Source organism: Falco naumanni, chromosome 3, assembly GCF_017639655.2.
Source record: "Falco naumanni isolate bFalNau1 chromosome 3, bFalNau1.pat, whole genome shotgun sequence".
In the NCBI taxonomy this organism is placed as follows: domain Eukaryota; kingdom Metazoa; phylum Chordata; class Aves; order Falconiformes; family Falconidae; genus Falco; species Falco naumanni.
Genome location: NC_054056.1, coordinates 10283005 through 10310120, shown reverse-complemented (window position 1 = coordinate 10310120; position 27116 = coordinate 10283005). Strand labels below are relative to the sequence as shown.

At 43.5% G+C, this 27116-nt stretch overlaps 1 protein-coding gene across 2 annotated transcripts in view; it reads left to right on the top strand.

Annotated features, from left to right (window-relative positions):
• The window catches only part of DHRS3 (dehydrogenase/reductase 3), a 30256-nt gene extending 18643 nt beyond the window's left edge, over positions 1 to 11613 (top strand). For both annotated transcript variants that reach the window (XM_040586782.1, XM_040586783.1), the window contains 5 exons: positions 4259 to 4402; positions 4680 to 4799; positions 5549 to 5787; positions 6815 to 6940; positions 8121 to 11613. In XM_040586782.1, the coding sequence (XP_040442716.1) occupies positions 4259 to 4402; positions 4680 to 4799; positions 5549 to 5787; positions 6815 to 6940; positions 8121 to 8205 (714 nt within the window). In that variant the 3' untranslated portion in view covers positions 8206 to 11613. The remainder of the gene's footprint in view (positions 1 to 4258; positions 4403 to 4679; positions 4800 to 5548; positions 5788 to 6814; positions 6941 to 8120) is intronic.
• Positions 11614 to 27116: the final 15503 nt, after the last annotated feature.

Below are 27116 nucleotides of genomic sequence, written 5' to 3'. Positions count from 1 at the left end.
AGGCGCAGGCAGGAGAGGATGATGAGAGATGAAGGGGGAGAAGAAATAGGGGCTGGATTATTTCCAGGACGGAAAACTGTCTGTCCAAGAACTTACCCGAAACACGAATTAAATATTCCTCTATCCACCATTAAATTACCGTGAACGGGTGGCTGTGCAACATCCTGACAGGCTGTGTAATAAGGAACACCGTGTCTTTTCTCCTTTATTCCTCTGCATTTTCCTCTCTCTTAGACAGGAACCTCGGTGTCTGTAAGAGTCATTCTCTCCAGGACTTAGCCTCCAGTTGGACACGCTTATTGCCAATTTGGAATTAAACTTAAAAAGGAAAGGAGACACAGACCAGACTGAGACCCACGTCTACATTTTCAAAACTGTGCATCCTAATCAAATGGACCATTTCCTAAACTCAGGTCTAGACTCCTTACAAATGCAGAGCCCTCAAGTCCTGACTAGGGCAGGATAAAGCTGAACCGTGCCTTTCTTGATGAGGACTGAGCAAAGAATAAAAGGAGAGTTCTTCACACTCTTGCATATAAAGGGAAGTGCCATCAGCAACACGCAGCCCCCAGGCCCACAGTCATCCATCAGTTCAACAGTGAGCAAAAGTTTTTGTTGTGGAGCCCTGAGAGCTGCATGGTTATCCCCGACTCTGAAGCTGCCAAGTTGAATGGTTCAGTGAGAATGTTGCAAATAACACAACCTTATGAGTGCCTGGCAGCAAACTGTCAAATTGCAAATTTGCAGAAGGAGGTGAAATCAGGAGAGCAGGGGACTGATGAGTAAGTTCGTAGACAATCTCAGAAGGCAATGGTAGAGGTAGGGACCTAGAAGAACGTTGGTGAACCTGCTGCAAACAAGAAAAGAAGAAAGTATTGCCTACACAGAAACACTAAGCCAAAGCCCTCTGTAAAGACAAGAGAGTTCAGGAGCAACAGAAGCCTCAACAATGAGGCTAATGCAGCAGCTAAGTCTTGTCTCTTTGTAAGATCTGATATCCTAGGAGGCCCAAGGGAAGCCCATGCCAATTTAATTTGGCCAGATGTAAGAGAGAATTTGAAAGTCTCATATGATCTTGTAGGAGCAGTCAAGCTTGAATTTGGATCAAAACCATGTATTGAGTTTTGAGTTTTATCCATCTGTAAAAAGTAGCAGAAATGATGGCAGAAAGCTTCACTTCCCACTGTGTCGTTAGGGAACTTTCACCCCTCACAAAAGAATGGTCTTTTATTTACTCCTTTTTTTCTTACAAAGGCTGAAGCCTTCACCTGACTATGACCAGTATCAAGGACACAAAAACTTCCCATGGAAAAAAAAATCTTTACTGAAGTTAGTGCTGTCAGCAGGATAACCAGCAAATTCTGTCTTCCCCAGATGGCCCAAATTTTAATGGGGTTACCTTGCAAGACTTGCCTGTAGGATATTAAAGGTCCCAAAGTAACTGTTGGGGCATAAAAAATGTTATGTCCGAGAGTTGCATCACACACAGATGTTCCTTTGACAGGTTGTCCTTTGCTTAACTATCCTTCCATGTATATTTCCTGACATTCAATGCATCAGTGGCAACTCTTGGGAATAGGAGACTGTATGGATGTTTGTGACAGATTAAACTGAAGATGGGGGATCTACTTTTTATTTTGCAATAGCAGTTTGAAACCCTGGAATGCTAGGTATGTGAGGTCAGTTTCTTGCCTTACTTACCTTGTCTGACACCTTATTTCTCTTTTCTCTCCTCTTCCTCTACCTTCCATCACTCTTCAACTTGTCAGTTAATTTTTTAGTGTTTGCATTTGACTGATCAGTCCTGCTAAGAAGTTGAAGTTCACACCGATGTGAACTGTGTTTGGCATCGAACTTGATGCTTACAGTTGACATTTTGTAGTGGTTTTTTTCCTCCTCTTTCCACAGAGATGTTGGTTGTGAAAGAGAGAGCAAGTAAGTGTGTATGCTTATAGTTGAACAGTGTTTTGTAAATATTTCCTGAAAGCTTGTGAAATGTCTCACATGTTCTTGATTTCCCTTCAGAGTAGGCATAAGAAATATCACCCAGTCTAGCTCGGAGTTCAGAAGCATGTACATAGCCATCAGTTTTACAAGCTTTGCGTAGATGTCAAAGCCTGATGGCCGAGGGGGATAATGCTGAGACTTTCAAAGACAAGCCAATACACAAGCCACATTTTTAGCCATGTGCTTTCTTACAGTTTCTAAGTCTGGTCACAGCTTTTTCCTTGAAAATTGCTTCCCCTGATAAAAGATTTCCCTCTGCTCTGGCATATTTATACATGCTCTGAAGTTTCTGGTTAACCAACTCGGTAGTCCTTTGGTGATTTTGAGAATATAAGTCTATCAGTCTGTGTGTGTTTATGTTGACAGAAGTGCCAATGACTTATAAATGGGATTAATTGTAAATGTAACTCATTTAGGAAATAGTTAAGGACCCAGGTACTTCTGTGTTTTAGCCTTGCTTAGTTACACTGGAAGAGCTCTTTGACCCTGCCAGAAATTAGTTTTAGTACCAGTTATGAGATAAGCTTAGCTAGTCCTTAAAAATAAGCATGTTAAAGCTCTCTGCAGGAGATTTGTGGTGGGGAGGGAATACCACAGGTCCTAATTTTTTGTTTATCTTGCTATTATTAAGTGAATTGCAAGGATTGAGTTATAAACAGTGATGTAGTTCAGACCTTTTTTTCCTGTTCTCTCAACTTCTGGAAAACTCAACAATTATTTAAAGTTTAAATGTACTTATTTTTAACCATTGAAAAATATCAGTGTACCAGTCAGATTCATACTTTATACACAGTGGTATAGGAATCAATTGTAATCCTGGATCACAGGTGATAAGGCCACTGCATGGAAATAGCACTGTTCTGAGAGCAACAAAGGTGTTTCCGTTTTCAAAGCCCAGTTTCCCAGTTCCCTGATCAGAGTAAACCTATGTTTGACTACGTGAGTGTCCTCATTTATTTTTTAGTACAAATAGTAGTTTTGCATTATCAGTGCTCACAATTGCAGTTGTAAGCAGTAGCAACCTTTTCTTTTTTCTCTTTTGGATCTTGCTATGTGCCTCACAGAGCCTTCAGCTGATTTCCATAACATACTCCATTCAGTAATTTATTTTTTGCAGAATGGCAAGTGACTCACCATTCATAACATGCTGAATGCTGAGAAGACTTAGCTTAAAGAGCAAAAAGGGTAGACTGATACATATATAAATGTCTTAGGTAACAGAAAGATGAAATCACATTCCTTCCAGTAGCCTTAAAAGAAACAGAAAATAAGGTTATTTAGTAGGAAAGAAATATTTTTGTTAAATCTGTTTAGCTGTAGATTAATGTTTGAAAGACAGTGGTGGAAGCACTATCTCATCCTTGAGACTAATATTGTTGTCTCACTAGGAAAAATACTGGATAAAGCCCCACCATGAATGTTAAGGAACCTGGTAGTTTTTCAAGTTATTTCTATTTCTGACCTCCATGATGGTGTAGAAATACAGACAGGATTGTTGCGCTGCTTATGTCTTCATTATATATCAAATCCATGCTCTATTATTTGAATGTTTTATTTCTGCAGATATTCAGAATCATTCTTTGTACAAGCAGTGTTGTATCATTTTTATTCTGTTAAAAGGGAGTGGCACGTGAATTCTTGCATATATTAGCTGCAAAATAAAGTCATGCTTGAAATGTCTCACCTTGAGTGTCTGTATTAGGAGGAACCTCTGGTTTGAAATGCACCTAGGACACCTGCCTGCAAACAGCATTGCAAATAGTTACATATGATATGCTGAAAAAATATGTGTTACTCCAGAGCAGGTAATATCTCCAGATGTAGAACAAGAAGTAGATAACATACCAGATATACAGGAAGGGCTGTGATTTCAGAATAAATTTATCTTTCTGTGTGTGTATAGCAAAAACAGGAATAGACTTGAGATTTCCTGATACAGAAAATTTGCCAAGTGATTCATCTATTTGTCATGTTAGGCTAAAGATCTGATTTTTTGTGTAAGCTATCGTGTTGCTTGTAAAGAACCTGTAAATAGACTGTCAGCAGTGGGAGACAGCTACCACTGTGATACTGAAGTCCCATCCCCATGTAATAGAAAATCATTGTTAGTCTTAAATGAAACAATGCAACAGGGCTGGCAGTGAAAACACTTCAAAGATGTTCATCAAACTGTTGAAGTTAGAAGCATGTTTTAATTAGCTTAGATTTGAAGCAGAAGCAGTTTGACTCTAACAAAAGTTTCTTGCTGCAGATCATCCTGTGGGGTCGAACAGAGAAATGCCTGAAGGAGACTACAGAGGAAATCAGGATGATGGGGACAGAATGCCATTATTTCATTTGTGATGTAGGAAATCGAGAGGAAGTCTATCAGCAAGCCAAAGCTGTGCGGGAAAAGGTTAGTGTCTGTGGAAACACTGTGGGCAGCATTTAGTAACGATTATATTTGATGAGAATAAAAATATATTGGCAAATTGGGAAAAAAGAAGGGTGACCATTCAGTCTAGCTACCTGCTTTAAGTGATCCAGAAGGATTACAAGGCCTATAGGCAATAACATCAAAAGCTATGAAAATAATAATGTATTCAAGCAATGAGAGATGCTCAGATATGAGGGTGACTGCTGATTCGTGAGGAGAGATATTAGTTGTAACAAGTCATTTGCTTTTTTTGCAGGTGGGTGATATCACTATCCTGGTGAACAATGCTGCTGTGGTCCACGGTAAGAGCCTGATGGACAGCGATGATGATGCACTGCTCAAATCACAACATATAAACACCCTGGGACAGTTCTGGGTAAGATAAGCTCCTGTATTACGTGTATTCACAACTGGGAATGAGAGTGATAGATTACAGCCAGCAAACACTTGGCTGCTACTAGGCCTTTCTAAATGATGCTTGGTAAAATCAGTCTGACATGAAAAGGAGACAGAAAAAACAATGTGAGGGGCAAGAGCCAAAGGAAAGAAGTCTAAAACCACTTAATTTTTCCAGTAGTAACACAGTATTTGATGCTTTTGTATCCCCATTCTGTGACTTCCAGTAAAATATTTGATTTCTCTTGAAAAAGCCTGAACTCACAGAAGATAGTTTTCTGTACAGTGATGCGTATGGAACATCAGAAGAGACCGAGATGACGTTGTTCAGCAAAGGAAGCTAGTGTGAAACTAATTCAATTTTGATTTAGGTAATAGTAATAAAAAAAGAGCTTCTTGTGATGTCATCACATCATTGAAGACTTTATCCTGTACAAGTTTTTAAACATACAAAGCATTCTGTTCATGGCCTTGATCTGTGGGTACTGCTTACTTACGTGCTAGGGAAGATTTTGTTTTGTGTCTGCACAAACGTTGCCTATTTGGAATCTTTCAGAAAATGACAAAGCAACAAGGTACTCTCCCACCCTTTTCCTAGCGTAATAAGCAGCACAGTTTGGCTTGTTGTTTCCGTGTCACCTTATTTTTTACAGTAACTATTGGTTTTGTTGTATGTCTGCTGAGCAAACTTTTTTTTTTTTAAATAAAAAATCAACTGTTGTTCTTCAGACCACCAAAGCATTCCTGCCAAGGATGCTGGAGCTGCAGAATGGACACATTGTTTGCCTGAACTCTGTCCTGGCCTTGTCAGCCATCCCTGGTGCCATTGACTACTGCACCTCCAAAGCCTCATCCTTTGCCTTTATGGAGAGCCTGACCTTGGGGCTGCTGGACTGCCCGGGAGTGAATGCCACAACAGTCCTGCCCTTCCATACGAGCACAGAGATGTTTCAGGGCATGAGAATCAGGTCAGTCCAGGGGAACTAGAATAAAGCATCTCATTTTAAATGAATCATCAGAATACACTCCTAATTAATGCTTCATTTAGTTAAGAGAATTTGATGTCTCATTTGGCTGCCTGGGAACAGAGGGTCACTCTAGGCCACTTGGGACTCATCAGACTGGTTCCCTCAGTTTGCTGGCATATTCATACAGCCCGCCTGTACTGAGTGAGACATTTGCTTCTACGGAGAAAACTGAAAGCTATTTTTCCCTGAGCGTATTTGGGCCATATGCAGCTACCAAAGAGGGAGGGGAGGCAATCTGAAAACTGAGGTCATTCAAAAGGAGCAGTTCACAAATTACTTGAGAATTAACAGTACAAATTCCTTCTTTAGTGGCTGAAATACTCAATTCTTTCCCATTGAAAGGAATGGCAGCTTCTTACTGAAGTAAGGCTATCTACCTCCTTTTTACCTCTAAGAAAACAAGCTAAATTCAAAGACTAACAGCTGACCAAATTAATCTTTTACAATGGACAAAGTAGCCTAGTAATATAGTTTGTATTCTTTTAGTCAAGAAAATACGTGGTGTCATGGCTGGAGCTGGGAAAAGCCTTATGTTTGATATTAGAAGCCATGGGGGATAATACTTGTCTTTCACCTGTCAAGAATTTGAATCAAGCAAAGAGCAACAGAGAGGAAGAGGAAAACCACCAACACTGAAAAGACAGTATTTTCTTACTGGTCTGCATACAGTTTAAGAAAATCCCTGAATCAAGGTTCCAAATACACTCTGCCACTTCTCCCTAAAGGCACCAACTTGTACCTTCTTAACCGTTTAGCTAACCCAGCAGTACTGGTTGGAACTGGGCTTTCTGCTTTCCAGCTTTCTGGATGGAACTGGAACTTTCTGCTTCTTCCAGCCTGCTTTGGGGCATGTTTGAATGCCAGTAACCAGTGGTAGCTTAGTGAGTTACAGGACTTGGACACTGATTTCTTAAAGAAAGAATTTGGTTAACAAATAATTATTTTATTTTCTACTTTGTTTATTCAGGTTCCCTAATCTTTTTCCTCCTCTCAAGCCAGAGACAGTGGCTAGGAGGACAGTAGAAGCTGTTCAGATGAATCAAGCTTTCCTGCTCCTTCCATGGACAATGCATGTTCTTGTCATCCTAAAAAGGTAAATATTTCTTTTGCCCAGCAGAAGCCTAGCCGGTTAGGCAAGGTGGGCTTATGGTCCTCTGTGCCTGTCCACCAAGGCAAACCTCAGTGTGACTGTAACGTGGGATCCAGGAACAGATTGCTTCATCCCTTCCCATGGAAGACAGTCAGAGAAGCAAAAGGGAGAAAACTTCCTGAGATTCCCTTTGTAGATGTTTACCCTGGATATAACCCCTTTACAAAAGTAGTTTCACTCCCAAAATCTGGATTCCTGAGGTCTGAACTGGCATTTGTATCTAGGAAATTTCTTAACAATTAACATATGCAGGTAGTTGATTTTGATTTAGTAAGTCATTCTTTGGACTCCAGGCTTTATACTGTAAAGGATTTCAGTACAGTAAGATATGTACATCACAGCTGTATTTAGAGATCATGGCTTGTGAAACTATTAAAAAATATTTCTGTGTATGATTAGGACAGGAATTTTAAAGTCCTTTAGGAAAGAAGTTCATATCCTGAAACAACTGAAGAGAAAGGACATTTAAAATTTGTTTCCATGCGAGTTTGCACTAAAGCCTTTGGAAAACCTGCTTCAGTCAGGAATTGAAACAAGGTCATGAGACTTCCGTGGGAATTCATTACAATATTGCATTTCAAACAAGAGGAAATAATTCACAATAAATGCTTTGCTCTTAATGTAAAATGTGGGATACTCTCAAAAGTTTCCAGAAATTCTACAGACTGAAAAGGGCTGTTCTCCTTTATTGTAAGAGTGAATCATTTATTTTCCATGACAGTAGCTGTCATGAAATTAGATCTATATCCATGTCATAATAAGGGGGTCACTTGACTAGCACAAATAGATGGCAAGTTAACCAGAGAACTCTGTTTAAATTTGTGTATTTCAGAGTACAAGATAGTAGTTGGGAGGAATGATGGTATCTTCCAAGTTACAGATTTTACAGACCTTTTTGGACAAGTATTTCTGTAGAGAAAGAGCAACCTGATACAACTTTCTCCCTGTAGGCCTACTCACAGCGGGATACTGACACGTTTTGTCTGTGCACTCTCACTAGCTGATTTTTGAGAATATGTATCCTTACATATGCATGCATGTAAACGCGTACTTACACATCCTCTTACTAGAATAGACTTAAGAGGTTTGTCTGATCTGCTTATTTTTTCTGCTTCTCCCACAGCATTCTCCCTCAGGCAGCACTTGAAGAAATCCACAAGTTTTCTGGGAGCTACACCTGCATGAACACTTTTAAAGGACGAACATAGACTTGGTGGTGCAAGGACTATTCTACTATTCTTCAGTGAAACCAACAACACAAGCATGAAAATCCTGACAAGACTGTGAATCAGCAGTCTTGGCTTTTAGCCTGTTCATGTGACTTGTGCTGCTCTGAGGCAACACATTTCTTGCAGGTCATATCCATAGTAACATGACCTTTGCACAGGACTGAATGACTAGACTATGGACCCTTGGAAAGAAAAACAGAAAGTGTGAAATGTTTATACGATGTTTAATTCTTTAGAGTTCAATTGTTAAATCTACTCATATTTTTAAGATGTAATTTTTGTTTCTGAAGTGTCTGTAGGCTGTCTCGGCTGAGAGGCAGCACATCACACCCCTAACATACTTTATTCCCTCTTTTCAGAGGAACTGCAATTACGAACTGCTACTGGTTTCATTTCAGCTTTTTCAATGGGGAACTTAAAAAATACTTTGACGAAGTAAAAGTTATGGACATCTAATGGAAACTTACTTCCCTTCCTTCACTTTACATCCCCTAATGAAGCTGTTCCCAGCTCACATCAGGGAAGGAAGGAACAAAGTGTGGAGTAATCTTTTCTTTGTTAAAGGCCACCAAGGACTTCTGCCTGGAAGGACTGTGCTGGGCGCAGGAAAGCTGTCTTACTTCACCTGCGAAGGCTGGAGAGGAATGCTCAGTCAGAAGAGCAGACAGTTTGAATAGAAGATGCTTTCTGTCACTGAACTCATACATGGAATTTAATTGTCTTTCTGAATATTTTCATTCATTTATGATAAAATATATATATATATATATTTTTAGCATTAATCCCAGCTTGCCACGCTGCATGTAGGCAGCATCACATTGGGGATGAGCTAAATCTAGAACTAAAACTAGAGCCTGCCTGTACAAACATACATTCACTGACATAATCCATGCAGAGGAAAATCCATTGTATCAATCTGCACAGTGAAGTAAGTGGAATAATGCTCTAAAAATAGAAGAGACAGTACTGTTGTGCTCATGAAATGTGAAGTTTGGAAGCACAGTTAGCAAAGACCTGATTAAATGCACATTGAATTCAACTGGGAATATCCCCATTGTTTTTCAGGGGCATTGAATCAGGCACCGATCAGCCAAAAGCGATAAATACTGCTTGGACTGAAATGGCAGAAGCAGCTAGACATTATTTATTTTTGTAATGATATATTCTCTTTGACAGCCTAGTAAGAGCAACACTGCATTCCTATGCCAGATGCAGTGTGCAGCACTAGGCATAGTAATGTAGCTGAAACATATTGGAACACTACTAAAAGAGGAATTAATATAATTGCAATACAGGAAAGTAGCAAGCCTAACTGGAGAGCACCTGAACGAAGTGCCTCAAGGAAGGCCACGGGGTTAAAGTAAAGGAGTGAATTTAGGGCTCCTGACTTGAATTTCGAGCTTTTCCATAGACGTCCTGCATGACCTGGGGCAAACTGCATAATTTCAAGGTGTGCCCTGACCTGCAAAGCAGATATTTCTAGTGTTTCCCTACCTCCTAAGCCTGACTACCTAAATGTTTGTTGAAAGCTCAGCAAATTCAAATGGAACATGCTATAGAAAGGAAAAGCAGTACTTGCTCATAAACCAAGAGGTTTGAAACAAAAATTTAGAAGAGGATAAACCCCATATGCCAAAATAGATAACTTCCTAAAAGAGATCTAAGTTCAAGCAGAAAAGCTGTGAGCTGTATTTGAAATATTCCTTTGGTTCTGCCATGTAGAATGGAGACCAACTACTTAGGTGTAATGGTGTGAATATTAAAATCTGAAGATCTGAGCCGTACTGTGAAGCAGTAGCTATCTCTCTTCTTGAGCAGTTTGGGAGGAAGGTGTTGGCAGAAGTACCACTGCGGCAGGCCCCGCTGCCTGCACCGGTATGTTGAGGAGCTCTCCTGTCTGGGTCAGTGCTTTCCTTCTGAGTTCAGAACATGTAAGCTGTAGCACTGTGCCAGCTTTGAAAAGGTTTCTTACAATGGAGTTTTGTTTTGAATTCCTAGATGTCTGAGGCTCTCTGGAGAGGATGAAAAGAAACTTTGATCTCTGTGATTTTGACGCCCACCCTAATAGAAGCTTTCAGCTTTATTTTTTGTCAGTTTTGAGAAGAAACCCAGTTCATTGAAATCACAAGTGCAATGAGGGGAGAACCCTTCCAGGATCTGCTAGGAATACTGAAGGTACCATGTTTACGAAGAGATGCTTGGGAGGGGAAGGGATCATTATACATACCTCCCCTCATGCACTCTAATCCTTTCTAGTTTCTCATTAATCACAATCAGGCATGCCAGGCCTGTGGATGCAAGAGCAAACAGAATTGGTGAGAGAGGGCACCCTGCAGTGCCCCCCTTAAATTAAACCTTTTTGCTGAAATTCTATTCATTGATAACATTCTAATGCAACAGTGAGGTAAAAACTAGTATACCCTTTGACATTAAATCCCCGCTCATCCCCAAATCCTGTCCCTTAGATGAATCTGCTCTTTGCCAGCACTGCGTAAAAGATGTTCAGAGGTTGCCTTACATGTTGATTTCTTTCTAATGAATATAAACAAGTTGGGCGGTAGCTGAGACTCTCATCATCTCCCTCCTCTCCTACACACACACTCACACACACACAGACTTCCCTCTCTTTCCCTCAGGGTCTCTGGGTGGACAGCAGGTCAAATAGCAGGCACAGTGGGGGAGAGGTATGCAGCAAACAAAATGATGAGGAAAACACTGACTTTGCTTTTCAGATAGTAGGGAGGAGTTGGGTAGGAGGCTTTCTTGTGAGTATTGTGAGATAGAATGCTTTCCATCCATTCAGCTACTTGCAAATTTGGATGGATACATTTGAAGACTTTTTTTTTTGTAACAGAAAGGCTCCTCTGGAATGCCTGCTGAGGTCTACTGTCCCTTTTCACATAAGGTTAGTATTGGGTAATCTTGAAGTGCTGCAAATGTCGACAAGCTTTGTTGAAGCCTAAGGCCTTCTCAAAGGAATTTCCGCCCTTTGACTTATTTTAATTTTGGTTTTCCCTGCTCTCTCCACCGCCTCCTGCTTTCCACTGCACAATTATTTTTTTTCCTTCTGTTTTCCTATGTCATCACTGCACTTTTCAGTGCCACCATCTTGAAGCCAGATGTCATACAAAGAGTCTGGAGTAAATTGAAATCATGGTATATATTTATTATCCTGCTGGAGGAATCTAGGTGAAGTTGTAGGAGCAGGTCACAGAAGTTTCATACGAAATTAGTTTTACTTGCTCTGATCTGGGAAGAAGGAGACGACCCCTTACTGTCATTTTTATACAGGAGATTGTTGCTGGTTTAAAATGTGAATGATACAGAAATGTTAGCCATTTTGGGACATACGTTCTCCTGACATTAAAAGACCTTATTTAAATGGGAGGATTTTTCTGTTCCAGGTGTTTTCAGAGGCTGGTGTTTATACAAACGAATTTTCAGAATTAGTGAGGCAGGGCAGGGAGCAGAGGAGTCCTTTGTAAGTCAGTCCGATTCCTCATGTTCAATATTTGATTTTGTGTTTTGTTTTTGATTGGGGGGGGGGGGGGATCATGTTCCCTTGTGCGCCCTTGGTGAACTTAAACAAGGTCATTCCAGCCATGTCCCTGCTCGTGACATTTCCTAGCAGGATGAAGAAAAGGAGTGAGCCCTGCACCCTACCTACTCATTGATTGTTCTGTTGAGGTTAAAAAGTGATGAGTCCATCCCTGTAGTTCTTCCAGAACTTCACAGAAAATGCCTGGGCAAGTGATTCTGATGTTTGCAAAGGGAAACTTGTTGTACTTTTATGTAATGTGTTAATTAGCGTGGGTGGGTATGATCAGATCTAGTCTTGCAAGCCTTTCAGACAACTCCCTGAACACTCCCACCTTCAGATATTAACAGATAGCACTGCACTTGCCAAATCTCATAAAAACCCAGCAACAGACTCAATGCAGGCAGAGCATAAGTGGGTGCATTTATTTCAAAGAGAACACACCTGTTTGTAGCAGAAGTTAATTGGGCCTAGCGTTTTCCTCTAGCTGAAGTGCAACTGTTGAGAAAAGGATACAGGGTGACCTTGGATCATCTAGTTTGGTTTTATTCCTTCATGTGGCTTTAATAAACTTAATCTGGGTGACAGACACTTTTTTGACAGCACTTGTTCATAAGTTTGGGGGTAAAGCAAGACTGTTTCAAATGTAACCTTTTGCATTTTTCACCAACCAACCGACAGCCCTGAGAATCAGAATACTCTGCGCTGTCTTTGCAGCTTTCACCTCCCTGGTGCGAAGATCCTTCAACCTGGTATTGCTTCTCAGCCTGCTGGAGTTTGGAGACTGACTGAAACTTGTCAGTCACAAGGTTCTCTGAGGAACAGAATCTCCTTTGTTAGAGTGTTAGAGGTTCTGAGATGTGACTACTGGCAGGCACCTCCCGCAGATTTCAGCAACTAACTTGGAGAAAGACATGAAGAAAACCAGAACTTCACCTTCTCTGCTACTCATTCTTTTTTATCCAGTGATTTCTACAGGAAGCTGGCAATTTAGTCACTTTTCTGACTGATAAACTGCCCCTCTTCCTACGCTCTGTGCTACTAAGATTGCCTCAGTACCTTTCTTCAATACCTTCAGGGAGTTGACAGCTTCAACAGAAACAACCCTTTCTGTAGTCTTGAGGAGAGTCAGATCAGCAAGGTAATGTGCTAGAGAGAGGACCAGGCAGTTTGCACGGGGCTCAGGTACGGCAGCCTGTGGGCTACAGACGGAAGACACAACCCGAATGTTGCCAGTACCTTAGAAGGCAGTGAGTTCCCCTGCTCCTGTCATCTTTGCTTGAAACATCACACCCTCTCTTGTTTCTGAAACGGATCCCTCCAGCTGACGCTTTAGCAGAAATGCACACTGAGCCGGCCTGTGAGGACTGGATACAGCTGAAAAGCACGGACCTCTGAGGAGGCAATTTATATTTCACACCTTCCCAAAGAGTCCAAACTTATTAGTTCCTTATGCTCGCCTTTGCCATGGGCATCGTGACATATTAACACAGAAAAAAACCCTAGGCAAATGTTGATCTTTCTGCATAAATCTTGAACAGTTCCTCCTTAAATGAGGGAAGAAAGCACTCTAATTTGAGCTTGAGAGTGACCAAAGAGTAAGTATATGAGAAAACAAAACAGAGGATAGATACGATCTTAGGGGGAGTGTGGCGGCCCTAAACAGACAAAGGCAACGTGCTACCATAATTCTTGAAGTTATATAATAACAGAGGCACGTGATTTTCATCCAAAAACAGTCTATAAAAGAAGTGTGCTGTTACTCCTGCTCATTCCCATGGGTCACCATGCCCTAAAAAGCAGTCCATTAACTTTGTAGCTTGCTGGTTCAGAACGCCCCAATATGCCTGTTACGGTTTGCTGTCGCTTTGTTTTTTGAGGAAGGGAAAGCAACCCATACGTGTAAAAACAAGGAAGGGTCAGTTTGACTCACCACCCCATTTTTTCTAGCCAGCTGCAAAGGTTATCCATCATGCCTAGGTATTACAAGGACATATGGCTCTGGCTTGTGCTGGTAATCATCCTGACCTAGTGCTACTAGGTAGATGTGGTTCAGTTTCCTGTTTTTTTCTTATGCAAAAGATTTTTTTTTAATTTGAATTTTACTTATCTGAAAGAGTTGCCTCTCTGTTGTACAGGCTTCTCACAGGCAGGCATCCTAGGCATGAGATTTCCTTATGTTAATCAAGCGATAATTGATAGAATACAAAAGTGAAAAGTTGCTTTTTGACATCTTCCCCAAGCATCCTCTTCCCCCAGCAATGCGGAATTGATGTAGAGGAGCCCTGCTGGCATATCAATGCCTTAAATCCAGACCTCTCAGAAGCCAGTAGGCTTCTGGATGAAAGCGGCCCTGGCTGCCAGACGTGCCTCCCTGCAGGTCCGAGGCAGTTTACCACTGAGATCGCTTACCTGAGCGAGCAACCATTACAGTGCACTAGTACAGAGGAAGACTGCACGGAAAGCTGCGGTACATATAATCACCGCACAAACTGATTTCAACTTCTGGTCCTGCAAGACACTTTTGAAGAAAATAGGCTAACGAACGAGCTGACACGTGGTAGCTGGTTCAAACCCAAGTACTGCAGTGAGGTCTCTATTTGCCTATAGGGTGCCTGAGAGTAGCCTACAGGACTGCCACAAGTCCTGCCTTAGCTGTGACCCCTGACTGATTCCTTCCCTTGAACGACTCTGTGCAAACATTGGACGTTGTTGTGTGAATACATTTAACTGAAAAGCTTCTTCGTCTTCCTTTTTTAGCATTAGGCACTTTGGAGTATAGCCACCTGCTGCTGCTTTGGGCTTTGCTCTTGACCTGATGAGTGTTCCCAGATACTGTTCTGGCACATCACACTATTAACATTAGCTGTAAGAAAAGGAGGCAATTCATTGCTATCTTTTCCAGGAAAGTCAACTGTTTGTGCCTTTATGAAGAGAGAGGACTGACATAAATGCAGGGGTGATATGGTTTCTGGAGTATTTTGGCTCTATGAAAAATGCTGTCATATGGAATAAGGCTTTATAATAGAAAGGGCTCATCTCAGAAGAATGTTAACAGAAGATGGAAATGGCCATAATGGAAAACAAGTGATATCCAAACACACAGTTCCTCATCCTGGAGCCTGCTGGGAATGTGCATTTCATGCAGACATGTCATAGCAGCATCAGTTCACTCACATGGTCGTTATACCCCCTGCAACTCTCCCTCGTGCAAGTAAAAGCAGAGGTGACAAGCTCATTGTCTCTGCTCTCTCGACTGTTGAATGTAGCAAAAGAAGTCCTTTTTTTTAAAAAAAAAGATTTTTAAAATGTCCATCTGAGAACAAAGCAATTCTTTGGTTCAGTGTCAGCCTTAGAGAATGAAGAAGACTCTCAGCTACCAGAGAGAGAAGCCTCAGTCCCTCCTTGCTGATTCCTTGAGGTCTCAGGCCACATTTCCCCTTGTTAATAATTAAGTGGGAAGAATATGATTGACTCAGATCAGCAATAGGACTAAACAGAATCATAGATCAGTTTGTGAATATTGCTCATCTTTCTTTTCCACAGCACTAAAATACCTTTTCGTTTCTTCTGGACTCCTGTCAGGGCTGCAGATTTATGGAGAATGCTTGCAGAGCTGGGCACTATTTTGTTACTATTCGAAGGGCTATGCAAAAGACAGGAGAGAGAGAGACACCACCAAGCAATGTTGGGTGTGCTTCGGTGGCTGAATAGTCTGTAACTGTCAATATTCTGATATTCTTGAATATTCAGTATTAGCGATCTGATGTGTTTCTCAACTGTATGCTAGTGCAAGAAACCACCTTCACCCACATAAACTATTGCAATACTTTTGAACCCTAAACCACATTCAGCTTCCCTGTTGTCCTGTTAGCATAGCTGAGGTTTAACAAGCATGTTAATCAAATCAAATATAACCTTGAATTTCTTCAGGAGGGATCTGATGCTGACACAGAAAAAAAATTTAAAAAGTGTTGATGCCCTGCAGCAAAAGTTGCTACATACATTAAAAACCAAAGAAGTCATGTACAAACAACTATGTTTAATCATCCAACAGAATGCTCTGCTTCCATCATTACAGCGTTACAGCATAGAGCCGTCTGACCTCATTTTGATTGCTTTGAACATACAGAGTCAATGCATCTTCATACCAGTTTCAAAAATAGGTGTCCCGATACACGTCCCCTCTGTTCAATCAAATTACAGATTTGTAAGTTTTCTTATGTAAAAGCTACAATTTATTTTTTAATTCACACAAGTACTCCTCACAGATCTCATTCCCTACATCAATTAAGAAAACAATCTTCATTCTTTCAAACTCTTAAGCCCAGCATTTAGGAGCACTGATGCTTTTTGGCTAGAGATGTCACGTTCCCTGTGACGCAGTCTGGTAGGTAGCATTGCAATCTTCAGTACTTCCCTTTAAAAACCTCTTCATATTGTCAATCAGATTTGCCAGTGGCTCCTAATAGCGCACGACAGAGGAAGCTGCAGTCTGCCTGCCTTCTTCAGTGCGCTGAGTTCTTGCAAATGAGCTCTCAGAGAAGACCTTCTTTTGAATGAGCCACAGGAGCCATGCTGCGTTTATTTTAGTTGGGTTTATATTAGGTCTTATTTCTGCTGATCCCTTCATTTTTCACCGTTTTCTCTGTCTCTTCCAATTGTTCCTATTGGGGAGGACTGTTTTGAGAGTTTCTGAGCCAGAATGCTGTGCATGCAGATTATTCATCTCTGTGCCTTCCCTTCAGGCAGTCTCTCACCTGGGCATGCCTGCACCCACACCTTCTTATACATTAATGCTGCAAACTTCCCTAAATATCTTCAAGATCAGCTTCCTTTAAAGCCACAAGTGTATGGAAAGCCCAGAGAGCTATAATTACTTTTGCCTAATGAGTTGATAACTGCATATTGGTTTTAACACCTACAGGATTAGGATTTGAACTAGGAAGGACTGTTAGGTAGTGGTTGGCCAAAATTTAACCAGTCTATCGTTAAAGGGGGAATCGTAGACTAAAAATCAAGTAATGAAAGAAGGAAGGTTTGCTGGAATGGGCAGTATATGCATGAAAAGTCCCTAGAGTGCATACAGTAGGTTTAGGTACAACATCCCCACTTTTGGGGACAAATAATGAACTGTAGATCTCCTGGCATTTATAGATCAGTACTGAAGTAGAAAATAAACACAAAGTAAAGCACATGAATGCTTTCCGTCTGTCAGGATAATGGAAAGATGGTACAAGCCCTGAACTGCAAGGTACCCAGTACTGCTATCTGATTTCTTCTGATAATTTACCATTCAGGAATATTAAAACAGATTGTTTTAATGATACCTGAAAGTGTCCTTTTGCAGTATAAAGTACATACTGCATTGGATGTGCTTTAAAGCTGGATGGGCAACTTATTCTAGTGATCTTCGTTACAGCTAGCAGTACTCTTTGACATGGGCAAGTCTTGCTGTAAAATTAGCCTGTTTTCTTTCAATGGATTGTTTTTAAATAGACTTCTTTCAAATTTTCATTTATCAAATATTTAAATACTTAATGGTTCACGGCCAATTATTTGCTTGCAAGCTATTCACCATAACCACCACTTTGAGTGTTTGCCATTCATTAATGTATCGTTTTCCTGTGGAACTGGCCGTCCAGATGACTGGTGGCTTTGCTTTCCCCTGGCTGGCTGCCTCCCAATCCCACAGGAAGCTTCCCAGGGGCTCCAGTGTGTCTGGTGATGACTGTGAGATGGCTTCTGGCAACAGTATTAATGCAAATGTGTACTTGAATGTGTGCTCATGACATATTCCAATCTTCTCATCAAAAAACATGCTTACAGACATTTTCAAGGGAAAAAAACCCCTAACTTGGGATACTGTCAAAAGTGCGTTTGCCTTTACTTACAGTGGAAGATTTTCAGTTTGGTTTTGTTGCTTTCACTGGATTCACCTTTCTCTAAGCCTTAGGTCGGGGGAGGTTGGATCCATACTGTGCTGATCCTGGAAATATTTAATTAATATAAAAAGTGACCTGACCTCAGGGTGCAGTATATTTCCATATGAAGGGAATGGCATGATTTTTTAGGATTCTTGTTGCTGCATACTCATCCTTAGTTCATTTCAGAAAATAAAACTCAAGTGGAATAAAGTTGTACTGCCACTTACATTGGGAAAGTGAGCAAATGTACAGAAAAAGAGCAGAATGTCTGGATGCACTGAGACACAGGTGTGCTAGCAGAAAAATCGTGCTTGCTGCTGAGCACAATTCAGTTCACCTGATGCTTATATTCTCCCTCCTCCCTCTCGACTTCAGAGTGTGGCGTTGAAACTTGTGTATCAAAACTGCAAATGCAGTGTTTTGACATAGACCTTTGCAGTCCTTGTCCTGCCAGAGCGCTGCAGTTTCTATTGCATACACAGGGCAAGGGTGAGTCCGAGAACTGTACAGCCCTGCCCGGTGCGGCAGCGCGGGATGGTAACGGTTCATGGCTGGCAGGGCCCTCACGGCCGCCATAGGGCTGGGCCCATGGGTCAGCGCAGCTGCTGCTGGGGCCTCGGTCTGACATGCACGTCGCAGCGCAGTTTGCCTGGGAACTGTTGCTAGCTCAGGTACGTTGCTGTGTGCAGACAAACCCTAGTGGCAAATTCATAATGGGCTGTTCCCAGTTGTACTTGACCCATTACGTTAGACGGCAGCTTCCGCTTCATGCCGTAATTGCGATGCTCCCACGCCTTAACGCTGACGGTGGTTGGGCTGTGGGCTGCAGGCTGCTGCCAGGGCAGGGGAGCTGGGCGAGGGGCGGGGGTGCTGGGCGAGGGTGCTGGGTGAGGGGCAGGGGTGCTGGGCACACCTGGTGGCACCGGCCCCCCGGGGGCTGATGGCGGACACACTGCTGGCGCACTCACACTCACTGCTGGGGTACTCATGCTCACACTCATGGTGGGTTTCCTGGGGGCGCTGAGCGCCCGGAGCCTTGTTCACATTTTTCTGCGGTGTGTGTTTGCTGTTCGTTTATGCCGCACATGCTGTGAGAAATTAAGCCATTGCGTTGTTTTTTTTTTTCTCCTTTCTCCTGCTTTCATTCTCTTTACCCCTCGCCCCCCCTTCCGAAATCCTTACAATTCCTTTCATGATTTGATGTTAACAGGACAAAAGAAATAAATACTTGAAAGAAGATACAAGCTATGTTTCTGTTTTACTTTGGAGCTGCTGTGGTAACTGAATACCAGTCTGCAAGGTCAAAAAAAAGAAAAAAAAAAAAAGAAAAGTGCCAGAAGCCCTCGGCGCCCAAACCACGGGTTGTGTTGCTGGTGCACAGCGGCTCCCGGCCCACAGGCCCGAGGGACCTCGCCGCGGCTCTGTAAATCTCCGAGTGTTTCATATCGTTTCCTTGTCATGCGGCCGTTAAGTTTTATAACCTTTATATTTCAAGGCAAACAATGAACGTGAATTCCTTCTCAACGCCCTAACAGATCCCACATGTCGGCCATCCCCAGAGCTGGGCCGCTCAGTCGGCAGCGCCGCCGCCCCCCGCCGCGCGCCGTTCCCGCTGGAACCTTCTGGAGCGCTGAGGCGGCGCGCGGGGCGGGGCGATGTGAGGCGGCCGTGAGGGGCGGTGTGGCGCCAGGTGAGCAGAAAGGGCTTTTTTTTTTTTTTGCTTTTTTTTTGTGGAAAAACACTCCCCCGGCCCATCCCAGGCTGGAGGCGTCCGCCCGCCCTCGCCGCCCCCGGGCTGTGTGGCGGCGCCGGGCCCGAGCGCTGCGGCCGCCTTCGAGCGCGGCCCGGGGGGCCGGAGGGTGGCGGGGAGCGGGGCCGCGGGCGGGGGCGCCACCGCCGGGGCACCGCGCTGGGGGGCAGGGAGCGGTCCTGGCTGCCGGGGGCGAGCGCCGAGCGCTCGTTGTCGGCTCGTGAAGGCGTATAAGCGCCGCGATAGCCGCGAAGGCCCGCGATAGCCGCGGGGGAGGCGGGCGCCCGCCCCGGGGCCGAGGGAGCCGGGCCGGCCCCTCCCGGGGAAGGGTGCTGTGGTGGGCGCCGCTGTCCCCCCGTGGGTTGGCGATTCCCCTGCCGTTGTCTTTAATTTCCTTCACTACGCATGGTACCTCCAGCCCTGGTAGCGAGCCTGCCCCGCCAGTGTGAGGGTCTGCTGTCAGAGTTAATCCAGATACGCGCTCATGACAAGCAGCAAGTGGAAGTGCACTGAACCTTAAGTATCTGGAAGTGGAGGATTTATGCTTGTGGAGGGTTGCCTGCGATCGCAGGGGAGAGACATTTCCTCCGGTGTATGGAATCGGCAAGAACAAAAGAACCTGCCTGAGAGGCCGAAATGCAGTGTCCGATTGCTGCCCTGCTGCCCTCTTATGTGTTCATATTGTGTGGGGTTTAGGGGAGGAGGGCGTGCAGCTGTTGGGGTTTGCTTTTGTTTTGTTTTCCACTGACAACAGAAGCCTTTAAGTTGGATACCTGGAGAAGAGGGCATCGGTTTCCTTTAAAGGTCGACCTGTTAATTGTCCTGCTGTATGTTATTTCTAAGGCGAAAGCTGTTTCTCTCTGAACGGCTGGGTTTTCACGAGCTCTTTTTTGTTAAGTTTTGGGGTAGGCCTGAATCCGTGTCAAGTTTGTTACTTTTAGGTTTTGGTTTTTTTTTTTTTAATGAGGTGATTCTTAAACCACAAGTTGTAAATGGTTTTTGAGCTGCATTTCAGTTCAGCTTGCCTTTAATTTTCCCATGTCGGTATGGTATCTTTGGAAGTATTTTTACTTTTCTGTGTGGTGGATGGAGGGGGCAAAGAAGTGGGATAAGTGGCACTTGAACCCTGCGATGGATTTTATGCATCATCTTTCACATCTGCTGTATCAATCCTATGCCTTTTTACCTGTCTGTGAATAGTTTCAGCATTGAAGAGGTGTTAAAATCTCTAACAAAAGTTTTGGGAGTTGGCATAAAGAACTCCTTGTATGGAAATTACTGTTGTCTGTTATTTTAATAGTTTAATTACTCTCATGTAATGGTAAGTGAGTATCTGTGGTGGTCCTGTTGAGAAATACAGGTACTGGGTGAGTTATGCAAGGTCGGCTGAGGGTTTGGTGTGTACTCTCTGTTTTCTTCTGTAGCAGTTTGAAGTCTGATGTCTTCCTGACAACCTTGCTTGGCTTTTCTTAGCAATTTTCATGCCTTGAAAGTATGCAGGGGTTAGGTGGGGGATGCTGGATCGTGTTCTTTGATAAGTGCTCAAGATTCCTTTAATAACAAGGACTCTTTGTTGCAAACTGGTCTTTTGCTACCTTGGTGTGGGAGTGGTGAAGTTTGAAAGGGATGGTGTCACTAAATTGGTGACCACATCAGAATTGCTCCAGTCTGCACTGATTCCGGAGAGAAATTAAGCCGTATGTCAAGGCAAGGTCATCTGGTGGTCCTGAGAAGCAAGTTTAATATTATTCTTAGACTGCAGGGAATTTCCACTTACAGTAAAGCTGTCAGGCTGTGTGTCTGCCCCCCCAGTCAGTGGGGCAGCAGCTTTGTTCTCTGTCTGTACGGTGTTACTGTAATAGGGTTTTGGGTCACTGTGATGGTACACATTAGTAATACTAAGCTGTTATGAGAGTTTCTACTGGAGCGAAAGCATCGTAGGTGTATTAAAGCCATGGAACGGCTATAAGGTCCTTTGTCAGGTCAAAGAATGTAATGAAGTTAGAGTTTACAGGAAAGATTTATTCTTCTCAATTAGCAGAGTCTCGTCACATCCTAACTCACGGTCTCATGGAGGCAGAGAGTGCCAGCAGTTGGGTAGAAAGGGTTGTTGATTCTTGGCAGTCTGAGGTTAAACATGAAAGAGAGTGCTAGCAGCTCAGCTGAGCAGCGGGAGCACCACAGGTCGGGTTTGTGTGCTGTTTTCTGGTGGTGTAGCCAGTCACTGAGAAGGCCATCAAACACACTTTGCGTGGCTCCAGAGAGTGCTGGGAGCAGTCCTGAGCACAGCAGGAAAATAATGAAAGCCTGCCAGAAATGCGCGTTCTTGGGTAGTTTTTCCAGGAGTCTGCATCACCTGATGTGGAGCTCTGACGTGTTGAATCAAGAGGTGGCGTCAAGTGTGTTTTCTGGGAGGTGAAACTGGTGCCCTGCTACTGCCTGCGCACTTCAGGGTGTTCTTGTGGAGCTTTTAGTTGGTACAGGGGGAGGATGTGTGGGGAAGTGGTAGGCTAGTGCTGAAAGGGAAACTGCCTAGCAGTTTCTGAGCAGACCCTCTTCTGTATGCGGTATGAGTAGCTTACAGATGCGTAGAAGTCCATGGATCAGGGAATCCGTTTCTCCAAAGAGCAGCAGTATCACATCTCACTACCCCAGCCTTTCCTTCACTGACTTCATGGGATTTGAGGGGAGAAAACCCATCTCCCCCTTACGCTCTGTGTTACTGCAGTTACTGCTTTGTTCTTCACGGTATTTTAAGCGTGTTGGTTCTGTTCCTTTTGAGGGGCTTGAGCTGCAGGAATGAGGTAATGGGCATACTGGGCTGCCTGGTATCTTGGAGGTCGTGAAAGTGGCAGAAACTGCATGACAGTTGCAAGGGGCTGCCGAATTGGATCTCAAGGATCCATTACAAACTGCCTTCGGAAGTGCCGCATCCTTGGAGGAGTGACAAGGGTGCAGAGGAGGTGGGGGCGCCGGGTGGGTGCCATCCAGCCTTGGGGAAACTGATAAGCTTGAACACAATATCAGCCGATGTTGCTGACTGTAGACTTTTCTGTTTGCTTCTGAGGGTGAGGCCTGTTGAAGTTTAGAGTATAAATAATTATTATCTCTGCAGTGCAAGGGCTCTCACTCTGTGCCTGGCCCTCTGTCCCAGCCCCCGCTCCGTTCAGCAGGGTCAGGGAGAAGGGAATAAGAGGCGGTGTCTTTGGCTGACATGAACCCGCTGGGGAGGGATGAGAGGAAGGGGGTCTTGGGGGCTGGGTTCAGAGCAAGGTTAGCCAAATATCGGATAAATTAAGCAAGAGAAACAGACAGCTCAGCTTGCAGTGAACTTTTCACCCAGCTAACCTGTTCCTCACCCTGCTTTGCACAGGTGGAGTACAACTCAAGTAGAGCACAACCCTTGCTCTCCCTGCCTCCTTTCTTTGCTCCAGTGTAAAGCATGGCCGAGGGGAGAGCAGGAGCTGAAAGGGTTTGATCTGCTGTTTTGAGTCCAAGAAATATTACAGTTCTTATTGCTGTCTTAAGAGTGCTGAGGTTAACACCGTTAATTGCAGAGGGGTTAGTCATTTTTTGCTCCAGTATAGAACGAGGACCAGCAATTTTTGGTCACAGAGGATTGGGAAGAAACTCTGTACTGGAGAGGGCAAGGAAGAAATGACAGTGTCTGAATAAGAATGATTAAGAGATTCTTTGTGGGAAAACGCAAGACTGATGGGAATTCAGTGAATTCTGGTGTTTATATTTCTCTGACTTTTCTTCTGCATTTGCAGTGCAAGTAAATACAAATAATTGCTGACAGATGTTGTAAAAACATAGCACTATGCTTACCATTAAGCTTATTTTTTTTCTTAGTTAATTATACATATTGATAACTAGACATGGTGTACTTGGGCTCTTACTCACATCACCTCTACATAATGGGCTTTGCTCCAGAGGTGCAGTATGGAACCAAGAGCTGAATTTGTTCTGTTGACCATTTCCTAAATCCCTACTACTTCTTCTCCCGCTCTGCTCTCCCAGGAAAGCTCCAAGCAAATTGAAGTTACTGTTCTTTAAGTAGCTGCGCCAGCACAATCAGTGCATGGTGGTGAGGCTGAAGTTTCTGATGTGCTCTTAGACCATTTTTCTGTTTTGTGTGGCAGGTTTGTTGGAGAGCAATACCTGGTAAAGCAGTTAAACCTAGTTTCTAGGCTAAAGATCACTGTCTTGAAACTGGGGCTCTCAAATTCTCTCCTGATCTTCCTTCTGCCTTTTCACTCATCATAGGTGAGGAAGGTCTGAAAGCAACAGAAGCTGTCTAATACACAGTATTTCCAGAAGTTAAATCCTGTATTTTTCTGCGTGCATGCCTAAATTCCATAAAATAGGGGTCTTTGAAGACCCCCCTTAAGAAACTTCTATCAGTAGTGTGCTTTCAGATATAAATGTCTGGAGCTCTCTGTCTAAAAAGGAAAGAGGATTGTATAAACCTAGAGATAATCTCTTGACTTCAGGAAGCTGTGAATCTTCCTGGAGCAGTGAATATTTTCAGTTTTGCCCCCTGCTCTGCTCAGTGCAGAATGATGATTTCCACCCCGCATTTTTGTATCTGGGAAGGAGGTCAAGTTCTTCTCGGACTCTGTGTGAAGGTCAGTTCACAGCTCTTCAGCCACTGCCAGGTTTACGTTAGGTGATTGGCTGCAGAGTAGTACTGACAGCATCTCCCTTGGTGTCCCAAATTCCTGGGTGCTGAGGAAGGACAGGAGCTCAGACAGACACGACCGTGCTGTCCAGATGTGCATTCAGGTCAGCCCTGTGTTGCAGTAGAACAGCTGGCTTCGGCTATACCAAGCCATGCTTGGGCACAGGAGAACTGATGGGGGAAAACGTGGGGAAGAAAGGCCATGCCTATTGTAGAGCTTACTGCTGCCGTCTGCGGTTTGCTCACCCCTTCTGTACCAGAGGATGAGAATGTAATTTTGCTTTCTTAACATTGCGTATTTTGCCCATGTGGATTGGATGCAGAAGCTCGCTGTTTTCATTGACAGAACCTGGTTCTGAAGGTTGGGAAAACTGTGGGTGTGTTAGGAGAAGGTATGGAGGAAGGGAGCATGAGCTAGTGTGGTTGCCATTGAGTTCCTGAGCCTGTCTGTTGCTGATGCTACTAGTTGTTTGTCAAACAATATTTTTTTGTCTTGTGCAGTTGTTTAAAAAGGGAAGTGGTTGAAATCTGTCTAAGGCAGCACTGCTCTCTGCTGCCCCTTCCCCTGCAATGACAGGAGCATTTTTGTAGGTTTGGTGAGCCCAAACAGAGAAGGGATTCTCTTCAAACTCACTTTTTTTGTTTCCTCATTTGGGCTTGTTTTGTTCTTGTGGTTTTGGTTTATTCCCATGGAATGGTTCTGGCTGATTTATTTTACAACCTGTAGTTTCAAATGCAAATACCACCACTGGGGAGGGGATGGGGCAAGGGCAAGTTTGGTGGTCATCACGTAAGTGAGACCGCTTCTTTTCCATCAGTTTAATTTCTGATTCCATCAGAATCCATCAGATTCTGCAGAGCTCTAAGCAACAGCATAATCTTCCTAAAGACAAATTTGCTTGTCTGATCTGTCAGAGTATATATTCTCCACAAAAGTTTCTCCCTTTTAGATGTGTTGGTAAAGCTTCCCAGAGCTGTTTGGCCGTTCACCTTGTGGCTTGAAACCCTTGTGTCATGGCAGACTCATTTTCTTCTACTGTATTTTTTACTGCCCCTTGAGTGACATCATTTAAATGATGAGTCTCTGAGAGATGATTCATACCAAAAAAGATCTAATAATTGTTACCAGTTATTCAAATCAGTGTTACTGATTTCCCGCATCCTCCCACTGGTCCCTTGAGCTCCCCCACCCACTCATTTTTCCTAATAATTCCCAGGCTTTCTGGCTGTAGGCTCAGTATGCCCTCTTCTGTGTTACTGTGCTGAGGTGTAAGTATCTGGCTCTCCCCAGAGGAACACTTAGGGCTTGGCTGCAGCAACTTGCGTAGGCATATATGAGCTGGAATGGAACTGGCAAGGTAGATCGACTACTGGCAGCTTCAGTAAAGCTTCAAACCACTTTTGCAGCCCATCTTCCACTTGTTCTGCTGTGGTGGTGGCAGTCTCTGAGGTAGCTAGTTCAAAGCTGGATGACTAATGTATTTGCAGGCTGCGGTGCTGGGGTGCACTCAGCTACAAAGTGGATTCTCTAGAGGAGTTCTGCAAAGAACTATGCTAATTACATGCTCTGCACTAGCAAAGACTTGCATCAGTAGCGACCCCATGTGTTGCTGCTGTTCTGGTTCGTAGGTTTGTTTCTCCAGCAGTATGAATTGAAATCCGTACTGTGATTCGTATTGTCAGTGTAAACAGTAACCTGTTGAGAGCCACCATATCTTCATCAAGCAGCTCCTCAGTCTGGTCCCTTTTTCCCCTCATGTTCTTCTCATACCCTATGCATTCTTCATATCTTGTCTGTTTGAGTCCCTTCCACATCTGTATTCTCGTTTCTTTCACTTTCCTTGCTCATTCTCTCTCTTAGTAATTTCTTCTGTTGGCAGTAACACACTTGGTTTTGCCCAGAGTTAGATGGATCTACAGTCCCAGTGATGGAAAAGGGTGAGACTGGATCCATCCTGGATGCCCACAACGAAATATTTTAGAACACGTTGAGATTAAGGCAGCTGAAGTTCCAAGTTCATTTTAGAGTATTTTTGGCTGTGTTAGATTGTCTTGTGCAAGGCCTAAAAGAAACTGAAAACCATAGACATGGAGTTGTACGGATCTACAGAGCTATTCTCCCCTAAGCAAGGGAAAGCATTCACCCTTCCCTATTTATTAGCTGCGGGGGTGGGGTGTTAATCTGACTTTGGGGAGGGCCAGGGGAGTTGTTAGCTTGTTGAAATTTGTGCTGTCAAAAATACTTATGCAGGAAGTGAAAAGCCACTTCTACTGTGGAGCTCATTTCTTCGCTCTTGCTGGGAGGGCTTAGGATGGCAACAACTGAAAATATGGATGTTCTCTGTGGTGTTTGAGGCGAGTTGTTCATTTTGCAGACAGTGGCAAGGAGAACAGAAAGGCTATTGAGGAAACAGGGTACGGAGACAAGGTCTTAGTAACAGGACATGAAGGACATCTTCAGATGACTCATATTCAGTCAATTTCCTAGTACTCCAGTTTTTTAAAGGAAAACCCCGTCTTGTCTGGGTTTTTTCTGCAGAGGAGATAGGAGATTTTATACTATGAAAGAAAATGGTCTTTAATAAAAAAGATAGCATAACCCATCCTTTGCACTGGGTTCCTGGATTTTCTAGCTCACTCATGGGTTATTTTGATGGTTCTACGCCATGCAAGAAAGAAAGATGATGACAAGCACTGTGGCTTGTCAGCCAGGTCTCTGCAGTCTGGGAACCTAGCTCCCAAATAAGCTGACGGCTCTTCTGGGGAGAACTGCTTTACATGGCAGCCGCCCCTTGTGTTGGATTGTATTCACTGTTCTGTTCAGGGGTGAAAAGTCCTGTGTAGCAGGTGTTGGCCTAGCAGAATGAGCTCACACGAAAAGAGCAATATAGCTGCCCCCTTTCTTCCTTTCTGGAAAAGCAAGTGGATTTATGGCTGTTCTTGTGTGTGTAGTAAAGCTGGCACCACAGTCCCTACTTTGTCAGCAGTAGG